At 36.7% G+C, this 19,548-nt stretch overlaps 1 protein-coding gene across 1 annotated transcript in view; it reads right to left on the bottom strand.

The window, feature by feature from the left end:
* Positions 1-19,548, bottom strand: part of LOC126822427 (nuclear pore complex protein Nup133) — a 28,757-nt gene extending 9,209 nt beyond the window's left edge. The window contains exons 1-16 of the mRNA XM_056101307.1: positions 19,520-19,548; positions 18,553-18,657; positions 17,762-17,921; positions 16,228-16,340; positions 15,520-15,626; positions 14,540-14,651; positions 13,592-13,711; positions 11,739-11,882; positions 10,618-10,831; positions 9,536-9,669; positions 8,700-8,739; positions 7,828-7,952; positions 6,660-6,719; positions 6,098-6,173; positions 1,866-1,927; positions 658-714 (exon numbers count right to left, since the gene is read on the bottom strand). Of these exons, the coding sequence (XP_055957282.1) occupies positions 658-714; positions 1,866-1,927; positions 6,098-6,173; positions 6,660-6,719; positions 7,828-7,952; positions 8,700-8,739; positions 9,536-9,669; positions 10,618-10,831; positions 11,739-11,882; positions 13,592-13,711; positions 14,540-14,651; positions 15,520-15,626; positions 16,228-16,340; positions 17,762-17,921; positions 18,553-18,555 (1,527 nt within the window). The 5' untranslated portion in view covers positions 18,556-18,657; positions 19,520-19,548. The remainder of the gene's footprint in view (positions 1-657; positions 715-1,865; positions 1,928-6,097; positions 6,174-6,659; positions 6,720-7,827; positions 7,953-8,699; positions 8,740-9,535; positions 9,670-10,617; positions 10,832-11,738; positions 11,883-13,591; positions 13,712-14,539; positions 14,652-15,519; positions 15,627-16,227; positions 16,341-17,761; positions 17,922-18,552; positions 18,658-19,519) is intronic.

The following is a 19,548-nucleotide window of genomic DNA, read 5'->3' as shown; positions in this document are numbered from 1 at the left end:
TATCGTTTAATCTTGTGTATCTAGCACAAATTTCTTTCACATTCATTCAATATCAAATGTTTGTTTAAAAATTCGTAAAAAACTGTTTTAAATCACCATAAATTGTTTAATTTGTACTTCTGTCCAGTTTAAAGCTGACCAGTCAATTTTGATAATGAGTGTCCAATTTACAAGTGTTTAATTTCTCAATCATTGTTAAAAAATAAACAACCTAATTGATTAATGATGTATAATGATTAATTTTTGAACAGTGATCAACAGTGAGGCTTCTTCGTCTCATGACCTTAAACACTGCTGTGTATAAATTTAAAGTTAATCGAATATTAACTTTTGCCTCTAGAGCATCCAAAAGTAATTGTGGATGCTGGACTGACGGACAGGAGCGATGACAATATACAACATTTCAAAGTGGCGTATAAAAACGATGTGGGTTTAACCATTATCAATATCCCACTTTGATCTGGGTACAAAGCTGAAATTATTGTAAACAAAAGTGTGTGTGTGTGTGGGGGGGTGGGGGATTAAATAATGTATTAAAATATTTTTTTTTGAGTAATCATTAATAACAATTAACGCTGGATAGGTCAACTTATATGGCTGGGTTTTTCCCAAACACGGCTTATTTATAGGATTTAATTTTAAGAACTTTAAGTCTACCTCAGCTATTTCTTGTGGCGTCATAACACTCATGTTGGCAACATTCATTCCTAAATTCTGAAAAAAAAAAGAAATAAAATAAAATAACCAAGCTGGTAGGGTAATATATGGGTACAAAATATACACAAGTACCAAAAAGTATACAAAACAAGTATCATGGGAAAACGTACACACAAGTACAAAAAAGTATACACAAGTACAAAAAAGTATACACAACAAAATACCATGGGGAATAATGAAATGGGGATTAACGTTCTACGTTACTTTGCTGCATCATCTGGGTTAATGAAGACGGGCCACCACCATGGAATGATTTATTAGGAAGATTTTGCCCAGGCAGCTACGCTATGACCTACTTTTATTTCAATTTTAACTGCCAGGAGATTTTTAATGGTATACACAGCATTTGTATTTTTTGTCCTAGAAGCCTGACACTCTTTGTTCAGCAAAAATGACAAGGGAAAACCCGATAGAAAATGTGGAGTAACTTTCCTCGGACAGCAGGATTGAATATGGGCCCTCCTGGTTAGCGAGCCAGTGCAATTATATATGAATTTAACAAAACAATGGTAATTCACTTATAACAGAATGATCTGATTCAATACAAATGAAATGGGGTTTGACGTCGTCCTACTTTTCTGCTCCATGAAGGATGTTATATATATGAAGGAAATTTTACCCGGACAGCGGCACTACAGCCTACTTTTATTTTTAATTCCAACTGTCATGGGTTCTTTTACATGCATGTCAACGTGTACACAGGACCTCGGTTTTTAATTCCATCCGAACGACTAGACAATTGTCCTTGTCGACCCTCCGACCAGCATTACTGACAATTAAGGGGGAACCATGCCGGAAAATCTGGATGAACTTTCTCGGTCAATGCAGAAATCGAACACCCGACCTCCAGGCTAGCGAGCCAGCGTCTTACCCACTTAGCCACTGTGACCCCCTCCCCCTTTATCCATGTCAACATGTGTCTTCTTTCAGTGTTTTTTTTTTCTTCGGTTAGAAGCGATAGGGCATGTCGAACGACTATATGTTATCCCTTGACAGGCCCTCCCCTCCAACACCATCAACAAGGGGGAACACGCCTGAAAATCCCTATGAACTTTCTTGGCTAACACCGGGACCGATCACGGCACCTCCAGGTTAGCCAGCCAACATCTTACCTACTGCGACTCTCAATTTAATACAAGAAGTCTAACCTGAACGGCATCTAGTGGTAACTGTTCTTGATGTAATATCAAATCTAATTCATCATTTATATCTGAAATATAATATCATTTAAAATATAATATCAAATACATCATTTTCACTTAGTCAAGAGGTGTTGCTGTTTCTAATGAACGGAAATATATTTTATTTATGGTCGTTGTTTGTGTTACCTGATCCTAATCAATCTAATCAAAACACAGATCCTATTCCGTTTCGTTTTTTATAGTTCAAAATTTTGTTTCACTTGTCTTTACTACACTAGGATCTGGAAGAGTTGTTATAAAACCCTCGTTCTGGATGATGTGAGGGATTAGCCAATGAAATGGTCTGTTACGGCGAGTTTTTAGCTTCAGGTGCACAGAAATCTGGGTAACCCACTAGAAACATTGGTTCATCAAACGTCTGACGTCATAGGGTCAAAAGCTGCTCGTATGACCTCTGCCGCGACCTTCCACAACAACTTGTAGTGTAGGCCATCGAAAGTACAAAAAAAAAAAAGAAACGAAATATAGATCTGTATTTTAATCAGATTAGTTTCAAATGAAATTATCAGAAAGTTCGCACATTTCAATGTGGGCGTAAAAAAAGGTATCAAGCTTCAAAAAGTCCTAAATTCCTACATCTTTGTAAGAAATATTGTACCGCAAATTTGAAATAGAACAAGCCAACAGTGAGGCTGATGTTCCCCGCCGAAATAGGAAAATAATTAGAGGACACATATAAATTTATCACAAATTATCTTTTACAAAGTATTGAACAATCAAACAGTATATCTTTACTTATAGTCTAACAATCAAAGTAGGAGAGTTATTGTTTTCCAAAGTCTCGACCAATCAAATTGCGTATCGCTCTGCTTACCCTGAGCAGAAAATGCTCATTATCGAACTTAGTCAAGGTATTGATGTAATGAAACTATACACCAAGTTTCATCAATCTCACTTAATTAGAACTAAAGTTATCGTGTCCCAAAGCATCAACCAATCAAATTGCTTATCTCTGCTTACCCTAAGCGGAAAATGCTCATCTTCGAACTCCATCAAGGCATTGACCTAATCAACACATACACCAAGTTTGAACATTCTAGCTCAATTAGGAAGAGAGTTATCGTGCCCCAAAGTATCAACCAATCAAATTGCTTATCTCTGCTTACCCTAAGCGGAAAATGCTCATCTTCGAACTCCATCAAGGCATTGACCTAATAAACACATACACCAAGTTTGAACATTCTAGCTCAATTAAAAGTTATCGTGTCCCAAAGCATCAACCAATCAAATTGCTTATCTCTGCCTACCCTAAGCGGAAAATGCTCATCTTCGAACTCCATCAAGGCATTGACCTAATCAACACATACACCAAGTTTGAACATTCTAGCTCAATTAAAAGTTATCGTGTCCCAAAGCATCAACCAATCAAATTGCTTATCTCTGCTTACCCTAAGCGGAAAATGCTCATCTTCGAACTCCATCAAGGCATTGACCTAATCAACACATACACCAAGTTTGAACATTCTAGCCCAATTAGGAAGAGAGTTATCGTGTCCCAAAGCATCAACCAATCAAATTGCTTATCTCTGCTTACCCTAAGCGGAAAATGCTCATCTTCGAACTCCATCAAGGCATTGACCTAATAAACACATACACCAAGTTTGAACATTCTAGCTCAATTAGGAAGAGAGTTATTGTGTCCCAAAAAGTGTGACGGACAGACAGACGGACGAACCCATTTTAATAGTCCCCTGCTTTCTTCGAAAGGCGGGGGACAAATATGTCACGAACTGGTCCAACTATGGACCCCACCACACCCTTTGAAAATTCCTATATCTACCTGTGAAATGAAATGAAATGGGGTTTAACTTCCTCCTACGGTTCAGCTCCTAAACTGGGCTAATGAAGACAGTCATAAGCCATACAGTGTGCTATTAGGGAAATTTTGCCAGGCAGTGTCACTATGCCTACTCTTATATTTCGAATTCCAACTGCCAAGGGATCTTTTACGTGCACACCAATGTGTACACGGGACCTCGATTTTTCGTCCCATCCAAACGACTAGGCAGCTTTCCTTGTCAGGCCCTCCCTCCTGCATCACTGACAAGGGGAAACCACACTGGAAAATCTGGATGAACTTTCTCGGCCAATGCAGGGATCAAACACCTGACCTCCAGGCTAGCGAGCTACTCGCAAGATTTCAAAATTTAATGATAAAATGAATAAGTACCGTTGTAACGATAATAAACAATCAACGCTACATCTTAAAACACTCATAACTTTGCTCAGAATAAAGTAACTTGAATAAAATTTTCAATATATTCATTTTTCATTATCTATTTTTGAAATATTATACATGTAGCAAGAACGTCCAGTTCTTTATCTAAATCTTACACAATGAATCATTATGGCATTAACCTCAATTTCGTTTGCTTTTTAATGGGGGTTGGGGGTGGGGTGGGGGGCATGGCCGAATGTTAACCACATGCATGTTGTATCATAAGGTCTCTAATTGTGTCAACTGCCTGGATTTCGATTCCCTTGTTGTATGTGACAAGGAGTAGGGTCGCCTGTCTAACCTCGTGTGTTTTTTCAGGGTCTTCCGGTTTCATCCCACTGCTAAAGACCTTTACACATAAGTGAATTATTGAAATAAAATTGAACCATGTCAGTCCCGAAATGACCTAGTTTATGTCCAGTGAATGTTAAACACACTCTCTCTCTTTCTTTCTCTCTTCTCCTCTCTTTCTCTCTTAATGAAGCCATTAACCTTAATTTCTTTCAAAAACATGCATAGGTCTCATTTGTTTTTTCCATCAGAAATTCAATAAATTATTTATGTAATAAAACCAATTACTTGCTTTATACATCAATTTTCATTGGTTTTTTTATTAATCAAAAATTATAACTGATTTGAAATAATTAGCAAAAAAGTAAACATGTTAATTAAACTATATTATAAATATTTCAAGACACACAGGAAATATTATTTTTCGGTCTATCGACTTCTTTTACCATCATCTAAATTGATTTTTTTATGTTTGCACTTTGTACTCTCCGTTAAAGGGCATAGGGCTCTATTCTCTGGAAAGAAGGAAATGGAGTTTAATGTCCACTTCCGCGTAGGGGTCTTTAGCAGTGGAAAGTAACAGGAGGACCCGGATAAAACCCATGAGGTTGGACAGGGAACCCTACTCCTTGTCATGTACAACCGCTAGTCTTTGGAACCCTTAAAGCGATGAAACTCTTAAACACATATTAACGTAATTTGAATGCATATAAGTGATTTATTTTCTATTTTTAAAAATATTTTTGTAATTTCTAATCAACTATGTTCGATAGAATGCTTGAACAACAGTTGCTTATGCCTGCTCAGTCCATTCTACACGTTTTTTATTCTTATTATTACTAATTGCTTCCACATTTTCTTGTAAGATATGGATTTCTTAGTTCATTACAAATGGCGATTGAAACCATACAATACTCCTCGTGTATTCATTATGAAATGTTCATTGTGTCTTAAATATTGGATATTAAGATCCCATATTTTCATGGAAAGATAACAACATTAATATTGATTGTAATGATCAAATATTGAATTCTAAATCATTTTTTTAAAAAATTTTTATATTATGGAAAATATTAAATTTGATGTTTTATCTCCTTTAATAGCTATAAAAACATTTTTTTTTTTTTTAACTTGCCGTCGTTATTATTGTGTTACATGTAATATTTATTCGCTGATTAGAATGAGAATCAATATTCCGTTACTAATGAGTACTAACGAGCTTCTATGAGCTTGTTATGATACAACAAACCATTTCCTACCAATATAAATCATTCACAACTGTTTATCTAATTGAACCACGTCAGAATATTATCAGTAAAATGCATAGGACAATAATAGAATCAAAAGATATTTTCAAGTCCCTATCGGAAAATATCCAGTTCTGCATGCAGAATGTAGAAAATGAAATGAAATGGGGTTTAACATCCTACTGTTCTGCTCCTATGCTGGGCTAATGAAGACGGGCATATGCCATACAGTGTACTATGAGGGAAATTTTGCCTTGGCAGTGGCACCATGGCCTACTTTCATATCAAATTCCAACTGCCAAGGTATCTTTTAGGTGCACGTCAATGTCAAACAGGACCTCGTTACTTTATCAAGTTTCACATTTATTTTTTCAAGTTTCACATTTACATGTGGTCTGTGTGTATGTTACATGTCTACTTACCATGTAATCTTTCCTGCATATCAGGTGACTTGTTGTCAGAGGCTAGTGCAGTTAATTTACTAATACTTAGAAGTGTCTGGAAGAAAGAGATCAAATACAGTAAATAATAATCTAGTATATAATCCATAAATCATATAAATGTCGAAGAAATATAAAAGGCGTTTTTATCGACCACTGATTAGTCAAAGTGATTTGCATTCAATCAAATTTTCATCTTTAAGGTCCGTCTAATTCAAATTGGTTACCCTAATCAACAAATTTATCGACACCAATTTCCGAAGCGATTACATCAAATCGCACAATCACTTCAGGGTGCGATTTGACGATTTGATCGGGTGATCACGTTTTTTTCAACTGTGTCCAGCCACAACAATTGTTTACAGCTAATCGGAGCATTTAACGAACTCGCCAAAGTACTTTGAAATCGACTATACTGTCACATGACATCTCCACTAAATTCAAATCGATTTGGCAAGTCCATAAGAAAGCCTATACTATGTCATCAAAACTTAAAAATAAAATTCAAAATTAATTATAAAAGTAAATGAATTTCTATATTCACCTTTTTCTTCGACAAAAATGTTGTTTCAACTTTAGCTAGATCAAGTAGTGTTACATGAGCCTGTAAAAAATACGTATGAAAATCAAATATGATATCTTCTTTAAGTGGCCTTTATTAATTGAACAATATAAAACTAACACTATTTATGGAATAACAATATAAAACTAACACTATTTATGGAATAACAATTACTGGTTTATTAACATGCAATGTTTCGTTGATGATACTCTCATCTCTATCAAGCACAAGTCATGTATAATCATCAAAACGCTGCATGTCCAATTTATAATATAACTATCCTAAATACATAAACTGGTATGAACAAGTGAGAGAGAGAGAGAGAGAAATGGGGTTTAACGTCCACTCGACACAAACTAAGTCATTTCGGGACTAACGTGTGGTTTAATTTTATTTCAATAATTCGCTTGCGCGTAGGGGTCTTTAGCAGTGGGAGGAAACTGGAGGACCCGGAGAAAACCCACGAGGTTGGACAGGCGACCCTACTCCATGTCACGTACAACCGGGGATTCGAAACCACGCCAGATGACTCAATGACAGGTCTTATGATACAGCATGCACATGCTAACCATTCGGCCATCCAACCCCCCTGGTATGAACAAGTAAATAATCCACTTGGGGTTAGGGTCTTTAACGACACCACTTGACTCAATGACAAACCTTATGATCTAAAGTGCATGCATCAGACCACTGGACCACACCCACCCTACAGACTGAAACATGAACCTTACTTCAGGCCCCGATGAATTTTGCTACATCAACACTGAAACTAATCTGATTAAAACACAGATCCTATTTCGGTTTTTTATAATTCAAAATTTCTTTTTACTTGTCTTTACTATACTAGGAGCTGGACGAGTTGTTATATAACCCGTATTCTGGATGTTGTGAGGGATTAGCCAATGAAGCGGTCTGTTACAACAAGATTTTGGCATGAAGTGCACCTAACTGTGGGTATTCTACTAGAAACATCAACGCCGATAATCAAATGTCTGACGTCATAGGGTCAAAAGCCGCTTGTTTGACCCCTGACGCAACCTCCCACTACAACTGGTCATCGAAAGTATAAAAAAAACAAAACAAAATATAGATGGGTATTTTAATCTGATTGAACAGACAACAATATTATACCAAATATTATTTTTTTTACCTGTGTGAAGTTCTGATTATTTATATCATGTAACCAGCTGAGATATTTATTATTCTCCGATTCTAAAAACTGACCCAATTCTCTTGAATCTCCGACAGGTTGTGATAGAAGACGACCTCTACGACCTGATAAATGGAAGACATATTGTAAATGATATTATTAAAATCTTGGTTAGCAACGGACAAAATATGTATCGCAAATTGCGCTACGATACTGGTTGTCGGCAGCCCTGATTGTAAATATATTATTAAAATCATTCTCTCCAGTACTCGATTGATTTAAATTAATCCCAACTGATATTTGAACCACCTTCAAACAGCTTGGCCTTATTTGTTCGAAAACTATTGGCAGCTAGGTCCTTCCACTGTAACCTGGATATCATTTAATCTTGTGTATCTAACACTAATTTCTTTCACATTCATTTAATATCAAATCTTTGTTTAAAAACTGGTAAAAATCATTTAAAATCACCCAAAATCATCTAATTTGTACTTGTGTCCAGTTTAAAGCTGATTGATTAATTTGTACTGAATACTTTATGCATATAATAAATCATATATGTTATTAATTGTACAGCACTAATGAATGTATCTATAATCTACTGCAGTAATGGGTAAAATATTAAACATAAACTTAAAAACCTAAAGATAAATCTCCTTCACAGTCAAACCTCAAAATACTGCTACACAAAAATATACAAACTTTACTCTGTTTGTGTATTTAAAAAAAGTATAAAAAGCAGAATTCGAATTGAGTTATTTGAATTTTAAAAAAACATTTTGAAGCATAAAGTATCCTAACATGACATCATAAAATATAAAAAGGATGATTTGAATTAAGTTACAATTTTAAAGGAAAGAGACGTGACTTACCATGTTTCATATACCAATCAAACAGAAAGTTGGAAAAACCCTGAATAATAATAAATAAATAATTAGAATCAGAAAAAAGAGAGGGATGAGGTTTAACGTCCACTCAACACAAACTAGGTCATTTCAGGACTAACATCTGGTTAAATTTTATTTCAATAATTTGCTTGTGTGTAGGGGTCTTTAGCAGTGGGAGGAAACCGAAGTACCTGGAGACAATCCACGAGGTTGGGCAGGTGACCCTACTCCTTGTCACGTACAACCGGGGAATCGATCCAACGCCAGTTGACTCAATGACAGACCTTATGATCAAAAGAGCACATGCTAACCATTCGGCCATCCAACCCATCTCAGGAGAAGAAGAAGAGAAACTAGGCCAACAATGGAATCGGAACTGGGACTCCCTTATTAGCATAGATAAACAGTGAGAGAAATGGGGTTTGACATCCACTCAATACAAACTAGAACATTTCACGACTACCATATATGGTACAATTGTATTTCAATAATTCACTTGGGTGTAGTGGAAGAAAGCCGACGGACAAGGAAAAAACCCACGAGGTTGGAAAAGCGACCCCTCTCACTGTCAGGTAGAAGTTGGGGATCAAAACCACCCCACTTGACTCAATGACTGCCCTGGATCCCCAGATTGATAAAAGCAATCACATATAGTCTATACAAAATCTACTTTCGTGTAATAAACTAAACTATATAACTCAGTCGAACTGTTGAGACATCAATAATTCCACAGAATGATTAAATTTACATAGAAATAGAAATTACTTGGATGATCGAGTGTTACGAACATCACATAAATAGAAACCATTTAAAGAAAGTACCTGTTCAGAAAATTGATCAACGTATCTCTGCAGACGTTCGTCATTATTAGTCTTCTCACAAACCAAAATTAACGATTCAAAATCGTAATATTTCTCAGCAAAAGACATCGCTCTTTCGTATTCTTCATACTCAACTGCAATAATGATTTTTAAACAAACATTATACAAGAGCAAAATCTGCCTATTGAAGGTCTTTCTTTAGGGATGAAATGTTATCTTAATTATTAATTACACATTAATTAACTAAAATTAACGAGTCAAAATCGTAATATTTCTCTGCAAAAGACATCGCTCTTTCGTATTCTTCATAATAAACAGCAATAATGATATTAGGCCTGAAATGTTATCTAAACTATTAATTAGACATTTAGTATCGCTAGTCTGCGATATTTAGCGGATTGGAATACATTTTTTGAAAAATAATTAAATGTTAAAATGGATAATCAAGACTTGTTTTTTATTGTACCGACTTCAGTTATGATGATCGATGCTAGGCCTAAAATTCAAATTATCTCGGTTCAGAGTGGAGAAATTTAACTAAAATTTTCAGCATATTCTCTTTACGTTATCTATTTTATAACTATTATAGCGAGAACTGTCAACTCTTTATCTAATCTCCCATAATGCCCCTTTAAAAGGTTTGCCAGGAAATAAATAATTGATCAAGTTACTGTTTCATGCAAGTTTTTCAGGTGTTTAAAGGAGATGACACGGGAGAGAGGGAGAATGGGGTTGAACGTCCACTCGACACAAACTAGGTCTTTTCGGGACTAACGCATGGTTCAATTTTACTTCAATAATTTGTTCGTGCAGTATTGGTCTTTAGCAGTGGGAGGAAATGGAGGACCCGGAGAATACCCATGAGGTTGGGCAGGCGACATTACTCCTTGTCACATACAAGCTGGGAATCGAAACCACACCACTTGGTTCATTTTATTTCAATAATTAATTTGCTTGACGTGTTTTTGGCAGTGGGAGGAAACAGGAGGACTCGGAGAAAACCCACAATCGACTCAATAAGGATTTTTTCATTTTGCATTCTGACCGTGAATATAGCTCGCTCAAAATAATGGTATTCTTACCAAAAGGAGAGATGAGATTAGTTCGTTCCTGTTGATATTTTTGATCTAGAAGAAGATATACGTCTTCTCGTCCGTCTGATCGTCGTAATGACTCAAGTTGATTACTATAACCATCTAGTATAATATCTGATAAAACTAACAGTTGTTGAAATATAACCATCCTTGTATCATCATCCTTTATCTCAGGTACAGCGCCACCCATAGTTAGATTTATCTAGATAAGAGAAGATAACTCATGTTAGATTTATCTAGATAAGAGAAGATAACTCATGTTAGATTCATCTAGACAAGATAAGAAAACTCACGTTAGATTTATCTAGATAAGAGAAGATTACTCATGTTAGATTTATCTAGATAAGAGAAGATAACTCATGATAGAAACTCACCATGTTTGTTCAAACAATTTTCTATAATACAAACAATCTGATTAAAATACAGATCTATATTTCGTTTCGTTTTTTTTATACTTTCGATGGCCTACACTACATAAAGATCTGACCGGTTGTAGTGGGAGTTCGTGCCAGAGGTCATACGAGCGGTTTTTTACCCTATGACGTCAGACATTTGATTAACCAATCAGCATTGAAGTCACTAGTGGATTACCCACAGTTCCGTGAAAAACACGCCGAAAGCTCGCCATGACAGATCGTTTCATTGGCTAATCACTCACATCATTCAGAACACGTCAATGATAACAACTCTTCCAGATCCTAGTGTAGTAAAGACAAGTAAAACAAAAGTTTGAACTATAAAACTGAAATGAAATAGGATCTGTGCTTTAATCAGAATGTAATACAATTGACACACATTAAAGTGTTCTTTTGCCCATTGTTGAAACTGAAAACCTGAGATTATTATATTTTTACAAACTTTACAACGTTCCGGAATTGAATTCTGTCAAACCCAAAAATAGTGACAATCGAGTAAAAATGGGAACCTGGGGCTAGAACGCATGCACCGACTGCATGAGAAAATATCTCAACAAATCATATAGTAAACTAAAACGTTAAACTCCAATTTAATTGTATTTTATTTCTTTTCCCATGATGGATTCAAGAATCGATACATCTGAACTGCCAACTCGTTATCTAATCTCCCATTAATCAACATGACAAAGTTACCTGTTTCAGTAGTAGAGTACGTAATCCTCTAGCCCCACCAGTGGATGTCCATGGTATGTATTCCTGTTGTAATCCTATCATAGTGGGTGAGGTATACGTCTCAGCCTTAGATTGACGATACTGTAAGGCCGATGTTAACATACCCTGTAAAAAAATCAAACAGTTATTTATACCTGCTTTAAGGTTAGACCAAAGCCTGGTGTCTATAAAAAAACTCAATCATGTTCAATACTTTATTAGATCAAAATACATATTTTACAAAAATATGCAAATTACCTAAATTGCATAATTTATGCAGAAGGGTCGACATTACACTATCAGTCTCTTATTTGCACAAGTTTTAGAGTAGAATGGTGCTAAGGTTTTGATCCAATTGTTCTTTTAACGAATAAAGTATTTTAGTAAGTTTGAACATGATTGAGTTATATCTAGCTATTTCATCAGCCCCCAGGGTGAGGTCTAGGTCCAACCTTAATACTGCATTTTTTTAAAAATGCCATGGAGATTAAATGTCTTCTTCATGTGCACAATCTGCGATTCCTTGTAGTTCCAGCTGCAAAGGTTTTCTTTACATGGAGGACCTTGGGTTATTTTCCCATTCAAATAACTAGAAGCTGCTCCCTGCCACGTACAACCGGGGATTCGCAACCACGCCAGTCGACTCAATGACAGACTGTATGATACAGCGCGCACACGCTAACCATTCAGCCATCCAACCCCCCTTCTAATGACAGGAAAGTTCGCACATTTCAATGTGGGTGTATAAAAAGGTACAAGCTTCAAAAAGTCCTAAATTCCTACATCTTTGTCAGAAATATTGTACCATTGTACCGCAAATTTTGAAATGGAAATATGTCACAAACTGGTCCAACTATGGACCCCACCACACCCTTTGAAAATTCCTATATCTACCTATGAAATGAAATGAAATGGGGTTTAACTTCCTCCTACTATTCTGCTCCGAACTGGGCTAATGAAGATGGGCATACGCCATACAGTGTGCTATGAGGGAAATTTTGCCCGGACAGCGGCACTACGGCCTACTCTTATATCGAATTCCAACCGTCAAGGGATCTTTTACGTACACACCAATGTGTACATGGAACCTCAGTTTTTTGTCCCATCCGAACGTCTAGCCATTCGTCCTGCATCACTGACAAGGGAGAACCAAGCCGGAAAATCTGGATGAACTTTCTCGGCCAATGCAGGGATCGAACACCCGACCTCCAGGCTAACAAGCCAGACAGAGTTCGGAACAAGTTGCCACACCTTGAATCCGAGTCGAGTCCCAAGTCTTCACAAAGCCTGCGTCCCGTTCAAGTTCCCAGTTCATCAAATGAGTTCACAATTCATAGCAAATAAGGTAAGTAAGAGTTATGCACAATTGCTGGACACAGGTACAAATTAAATGATTTTTGGTGTTTTTAAACAATGATTTGAAAGAAATTAATGGTAAATACACAAGATTAAATGATACTTGGGTTACAGTACTATCTCAACTAATTCTGGTATCGCACCCAGTCCTACACACTGAGCCACCATGGCTCCCACGACATAACATGTGGATATAAAAATATAAGTGCTAACCATTTGGCCATCCAACCCCCCTCATCAAATGAGTCAGCAATTCATGGCAAACAAGATAAGTTAGAGTTATGCACCCTCGGGTCATTGATCTGCTTTAAGTCGGACTCGAATTCCCACCTCTGCTGCCAGGCCCCTTCGTCCAGCACCAATGACAAGAGGAAGCAAGGCTCCCAAATTCCAAGGTATATCGACTAATGCTGGTATCGAAACCAGTCCTACACGTCTAAGCCACCATGACATGTGGATATAAAAATATAAATTCTGACCTCTATAACAGCATTAACGGCTGTTATTAAAGTAACACGTTTATGTGGTGATTGTTCTCTTTCTAAAGTATCAGATTCAAGCTCCACAAGAGCTTCTATTATATCTTCTATCTTAGACACCTTAAAAACAATATAATATAAACCATTTAACAATCGTGGGGATTAAATCATCTTAGACACCTTAAATATAATATAATCAAACATTTAATAATCATTGCGATTTTAAAAGAGAGAAACTGGGTTTCACATCAACTTGATCAACACAAAACTTGGGCCCCCCCCCCCACTATTTTTTGCGGTGGCGAACAATTTTTTACCCCATATATTCTCGCGAGAAAGCCACGCTCCCCCCCTTTCTGAAAATCCTGGATCCACCCCTGGAGACTACTCTTATATCGAATTTAAACTGTGAAAGGTTTGTTTTTACGTGCATGCAAATGTGTACACGGGACCCCAGTTTTTCATCCCATTCGAAGGACTATACGTTGTCCCTAGCCAGGCCCTCCATCCTGCACCAATGACCAGGGGGAACAACGCCGGAAAATTCCAATGAACTTTCTCTGTCAACACAGGGAACGAAGACGGTACATCCAAGTTAGTGAACCAACGTCTTACACGCTGAGCCACCATGGCTCCAAATAAATATGAGAGAGAGAGAGACAGAGAGAGAGATAGAGTTTAACATCCACGACACAAACTAGGTCATTTCGGGACTAACCTATGGTTCAATTTTATTTCAATATTTCATTTGCGCGTAGGGTTCTTTAGCAGTGGGAGGAGACAGGAGGACCCGGAGAAAACTCATGAGGTTGGACAGAAATATAAAAAAACTAAGAACATGTAGCATTACTGAAGACAACTACCATTAAAATCTACCTGTCTATAGAAGCCATCTTGGGGTGATAAACCTACCTGTATTTAAACAACAGTATAAACATTTAAACCTACCTGTCTATAAAAGACATCTTGAGGTGTAAGACCAACAGGTAAAGTAGCCATACTCTCTCTCCTCATTTTAAACACATGGGCGATACATTCATCTATAATATCTGTATGATGACTAAAAGAGAAACGTGGGTTAATTTTTCCATGATAATCAGATCATAAATTGGGCAGTGAAATGTATTTTTACAAAGGCAGTGGCTATTGTTACGACGAGTCGTAAAAATAGTCCTCAGGCTATTGTTACGGCGATGCTTTCACAGCCCTCCATCGGCGAAGTTAAAAACTGAATAGTCGTAAAAATAGTTCTAACCCTAACCCTTACCATCTCTTAATTGCTGCCTTCAGTTCTGAAAATGTTGAAAATACTGCTCCTTTTTCAAAGCTGGTGTTGGGGAGATTGGCAGCCATTTTGGAATTTGTTCTAAACTTGGCTCAGACTCGTCGTAAGAATAGCCACTCTGTTTTACAAAATCTAAGGCTTGTAATCAAATTGATAATCAAAAGACATATTTCTCAACCACCAAAAGCAGTCATTATAATAAAAAGATGAAAGCAATGGCTTTCTCCGGTTTCCTCCCACTGCTGAAGACCCCTACGAGTAAGCTAATTGTTGAAATAAAATTGAATGTTAGTCCCGAAATGACATAGTTTTTGTCCAGTGGACATTAAGCCCTCTCTCTCTCTCTCTACTCTCTCTCTCTCTCTCTCTATAAATTTATGTTAATCTTATGGTCACCAAGACAGGTGTATCAAATAAGAGATCACAAGATTAAAGAGATAACATTCTATTTTACGTTGTCCTTTTCGAATTTGATATGGCCATAAGGGAAGTAACTCTATTCAAGTTGCCGGTAATTTTCTTGGTAGTGATATATTTTCATCAGTTTTATGAGAGAAGCCCTTCTGAGCTAGATCAAGATTCTAACATTATCTGTCAGTCCTCAAATCAAATCTGTTCATTTAGGGAGTGTTTGTTAACTTACTCGCTATGTAGCTGTCTAAGAGCGATGGCAGCTGTTAATTTCTCAGCGTGTTCACACAGAAGAGACGTTGTTGACATATAACTACCATGTTCTGGAACAATGGTTAACTGTAAATAATAAATAAATCATGTTTAGGGATAACGATAAATAATAAATATATCATGTTTAGGGTTAACTGTAAATAATAAATATATCATGTTTTGGGTTAACTGTAAATAATAAATATATCATGTTTAGGGTTAACTATAAATAATAAATAAATCATGTTTAGGGTTAACTGTAAATAATAAATATATCATGTATAGGGTTAACTGTAATTAATGCAAGTAATTATGTCAACATATCCTTTCCATAAGTACAGCACGATCCCGAATGTCAATGTAACCTGCCTAAGGTAAATTTCAACGTTGGTAATTTCCGCCATTACCAAAGTTGAAATTTACCTGTTGCAGGTAATATTGACATTTGGGTTCGTACTATACTTGCATCATTTTAAAAAAATTATGAAGCTTTTCCGTGACCTTTAACATATCATGCTGAAACTCAATGCCTGAATACCAATAATTTCATAAAAAATTATACTTTTGTTATATATTCTTCATGGACTCAATTTTTCACCTGTTGCCTCTTGACATCGCAGACCCGCTCAAGAATAACTTTCAGCTCTTGCCTTACATAATAAAGTTTGTGAAAAGTATTACAACTTACCCGTTCCCATATATGTAGTTTTTTCAGGAATGCTATCAGATAACTGTGAGCTTTTTCTTTATCTTTTAATTGTTGTATTATAATCAGTGAACTTGAACCACCGGTTATCTCCCCTAAAATACAATCAAAATTAACAGAGAGAGAAATGGGGTTTAACGTCCACTCGACACAAACTAGGTCATTTCAGGACTAACATATGGTTTAATTTTATTTCAATAATTCGTTGTGCATAGGGGTCTTTAGCAGTGGGAGGAAACCGGAGGACCCGGAGAAAACCCATGAGGTTGGAGAGGCGACCCTACTCCTTGTCACGTACAACCGGGGATTCGAAACCACGCCAGTCGACTCAATGACAGACTTTATGATACAGCGCGCGCACGCTAACCATTCAGCCATCCAACCCCCCTAAAAATTAACAATAAAGTTACTACACGTCAAAATTTCATTTTACTTGTCTTTACTACACTAGGATCTGGAAGAGTTGTTATATAACCTGAGTTCTTGATGATGGGAGGGATTAGCCAATAAAACGTTTTTTTACAGCAAGTTATTGGCTTGAGGTGCACAGAACTGCGGGTATGTCCCACTTCAAACATCGACGCCAATTGATAAATCAAATGTCTGACGTCATAGGGTCAAAAGCCGCTATTATTTCCTCTGACGCCACCTTCCACTATAACCGGTCAGATCGACATATAGATCTGTATTTTAATCGGATTGCATGGACCTCAAACTGGTTGTTAAATCAAGGCCTGTCTTTTCAATCCTGCTTTCACGTACCAGTCTTGAATTGAAATGAAATAGGGTTTAACATCCTACTGTTCTGCTCCAACTGAGCTAATAAAGACGGACAAACGCCATATAGTGTGCTACGGGGAAAATTTTGCCCAGTCAGCAGTGCTACGACCTACTCTTATATCGAATTCCAACTGCCAAGGGACCTTTTACGTGCACACCAATGTGTACACAGGACCATGATTTTTGTCCCATTTGAACGATTAGACAACTATCTTTGTCAAGCCCTCGTCCTGCACCACTGACTCGGGTAAACCACACAGGAAATTCCTGATGAATTTTTTCAGCACTGGGAGCGAACCTACGACCTCCAGGCCAGTGAGCCAGAGTCTTAGTCACTTAGACAGCGTGGCTCTTCCTCTTGTCTGAACTACAGTGAAATTGACCAGCTGAAGAACTTACATGGCATAAAACTATAAGTTCAAAGAATTTAAGCTTTGAACACAATGACTACAGTTAAATTTACTTTTTTTTATAAATATAAAAACATGTAATAATATATTTTATATATAAAAAATATGAAAAATATATTTAATATATAAAAACATGCAAAAATATATTTAATATATAAAAACATGTAAAAATATATTTTATATATAATCATGTAAAAATATATTTTAAATATAAAAACATTTTTATGGTTAGGATAAGATGAAAATTGTCATATTATTCAAAAAAGAAAATACCCCCCCCCCCCCCCCCCCCCGGTGACTTCTCCCTAAAAATGAGATAAATTTACCATGTCTGAGATTTTTGGCCCATCTTGGATCCGAAGCTGGATAATCATCTATGACATCACGACTTAAACCAACAACAAGTTGATCCACCTCACTTCCTCTACTTTCATCACTTCCTGTGTCGGCAGGAAGTAGATCTGTTAATATGGCTTGTGCTTGTTGCTGTGGAAAACAATTCATTAATTATGAAAAACAGAATTACAGAAAGACTACTCTTGTTTAGAACGAATCCAGTCCACATATGGGGCAGCTCAACTAGCATATGCCAAGAAGATACTGAAGGATTTTTCAAGCCCAGTTGTAATTTGTCAGAGGCTGCTGTTGTTGGGCAGTGGTGACGAAAACTGAGGTGAACCCATTTGCACATTGGTGTGAATGTAAAAGTACCCTTGACTGTTATGGACGACACTCGGAACGATTTTAATTCAGTCTATTATTTATCGATGGTTAAATGATCATAGCTTATTAAATACAACATGGCTGTTTATTTAGGGACTATAAATGTGCCAAACAGATTTAAGGATTGGTATATATATAAATATTATGGTGTAATTGTCGAGATATTTGGAGATATTTATTTATGGTAGGGTACCCTACATATGCAAGACTTAAACTGTCCAAAGTAGAGTGTTGACATTAAACTTCTTTCCTTTTCATTTTTAAGAAATAAAAATAGGCATTAAAACACCTCTGCCTTTTAAAAAGTATTTAACTGAATTAACATCATGACATTTCTATATGATTCCGTTGGGAGCAGGACAACTGCCCCAAAGACAATTTGTTTAATACCAACCATGTTTCCGCTGATAGAACTAAGAAATGCTGCTTTCAGTCTGGACGATTTATCTTCACTCTGACTTAACTCTACAACCTGTGGTAAATTAGTTCCTAGAATAGACTGGAAAAAAGAGACAACATTCTGTATTGACTGTGGAACAACAGTGGCTAAGTGAGTAAGATGCTGCCTCGCTGGTCTGGAGATCCTGGAGGTTCGCTCCTGGTATAGGTCGAGAAAGTTCATCAGGATTTTCAGGTGTGGTTTCCCATTGTCAGTGGTGCAGGACGGATGACCCGACAAGGACAGCTGTATAGTCATTTGGATGGGGCAAAAACCGAGGTCCCATATACACATTGGCGTGCACATAAAAGATCCCTCAGCAGTTGGAATTCGATATAAGAGTAGGCTGTAGCACCGATGTCCAGGCAAATTTCCCTCATAGCACACTGTATGGTATATGTCCGTCTTCATTAGCCCAGTCGGAGCAGAACAGTAGGATGTTAAACCCCATTTCATTTCATTTCTGTATTGACTCTATATATATGTACTGACAAATTAAAAGAAGCTGAAGGTCATTTGAGGGATTTTGAATCCCTTACCAACTGCAATATTGTAAAAGTTGAATCCCTAGAAAAAATACCAGTCCGGAAACAGTTCAGATTCATTCAGTATACAAAGATACGAAGAATTGAACATTTTCAGCGATCTCTGTGTAGATGATATGAACAAGCCAGCGTCACATATAAGTGTTGGAAAAAATCTTTTAATAGATCTTTTTTAAATTTGATTGAATCCAATTAAAGTGGAAACGTTGCTTAAATTATGAAGAAATAAATCCCTAGGATTGTTTGTAGCGAAACATCGACATGAGCTTGCCAGCCTAGTTAGTCAAAATGGGGAAATAGACTAAAGAAATAGCTCCGGGGAAATTTGAAGGCCCGTCGGTTTTAATAGGTCTACTATAAATCATGATAATACTGACCCCATCATTCTGTGAAAACACATCATGTC

This window comes from Patella vulgata, chromosome 5 (assembly GCF_932274485.2).
Source record: "Patella vulgata chromosome 5, xgPatVulg1.2, whole genome shotgun sequence".
NCBI classification, from domain to species: Eukaryota; Metazoa; Mollusca; class Gastropoda; family Patellidae; genus Patella; species Patella vulgata.
This window is presented reverse-complemented; position numbering and strand designations above follow the sequence as displayed.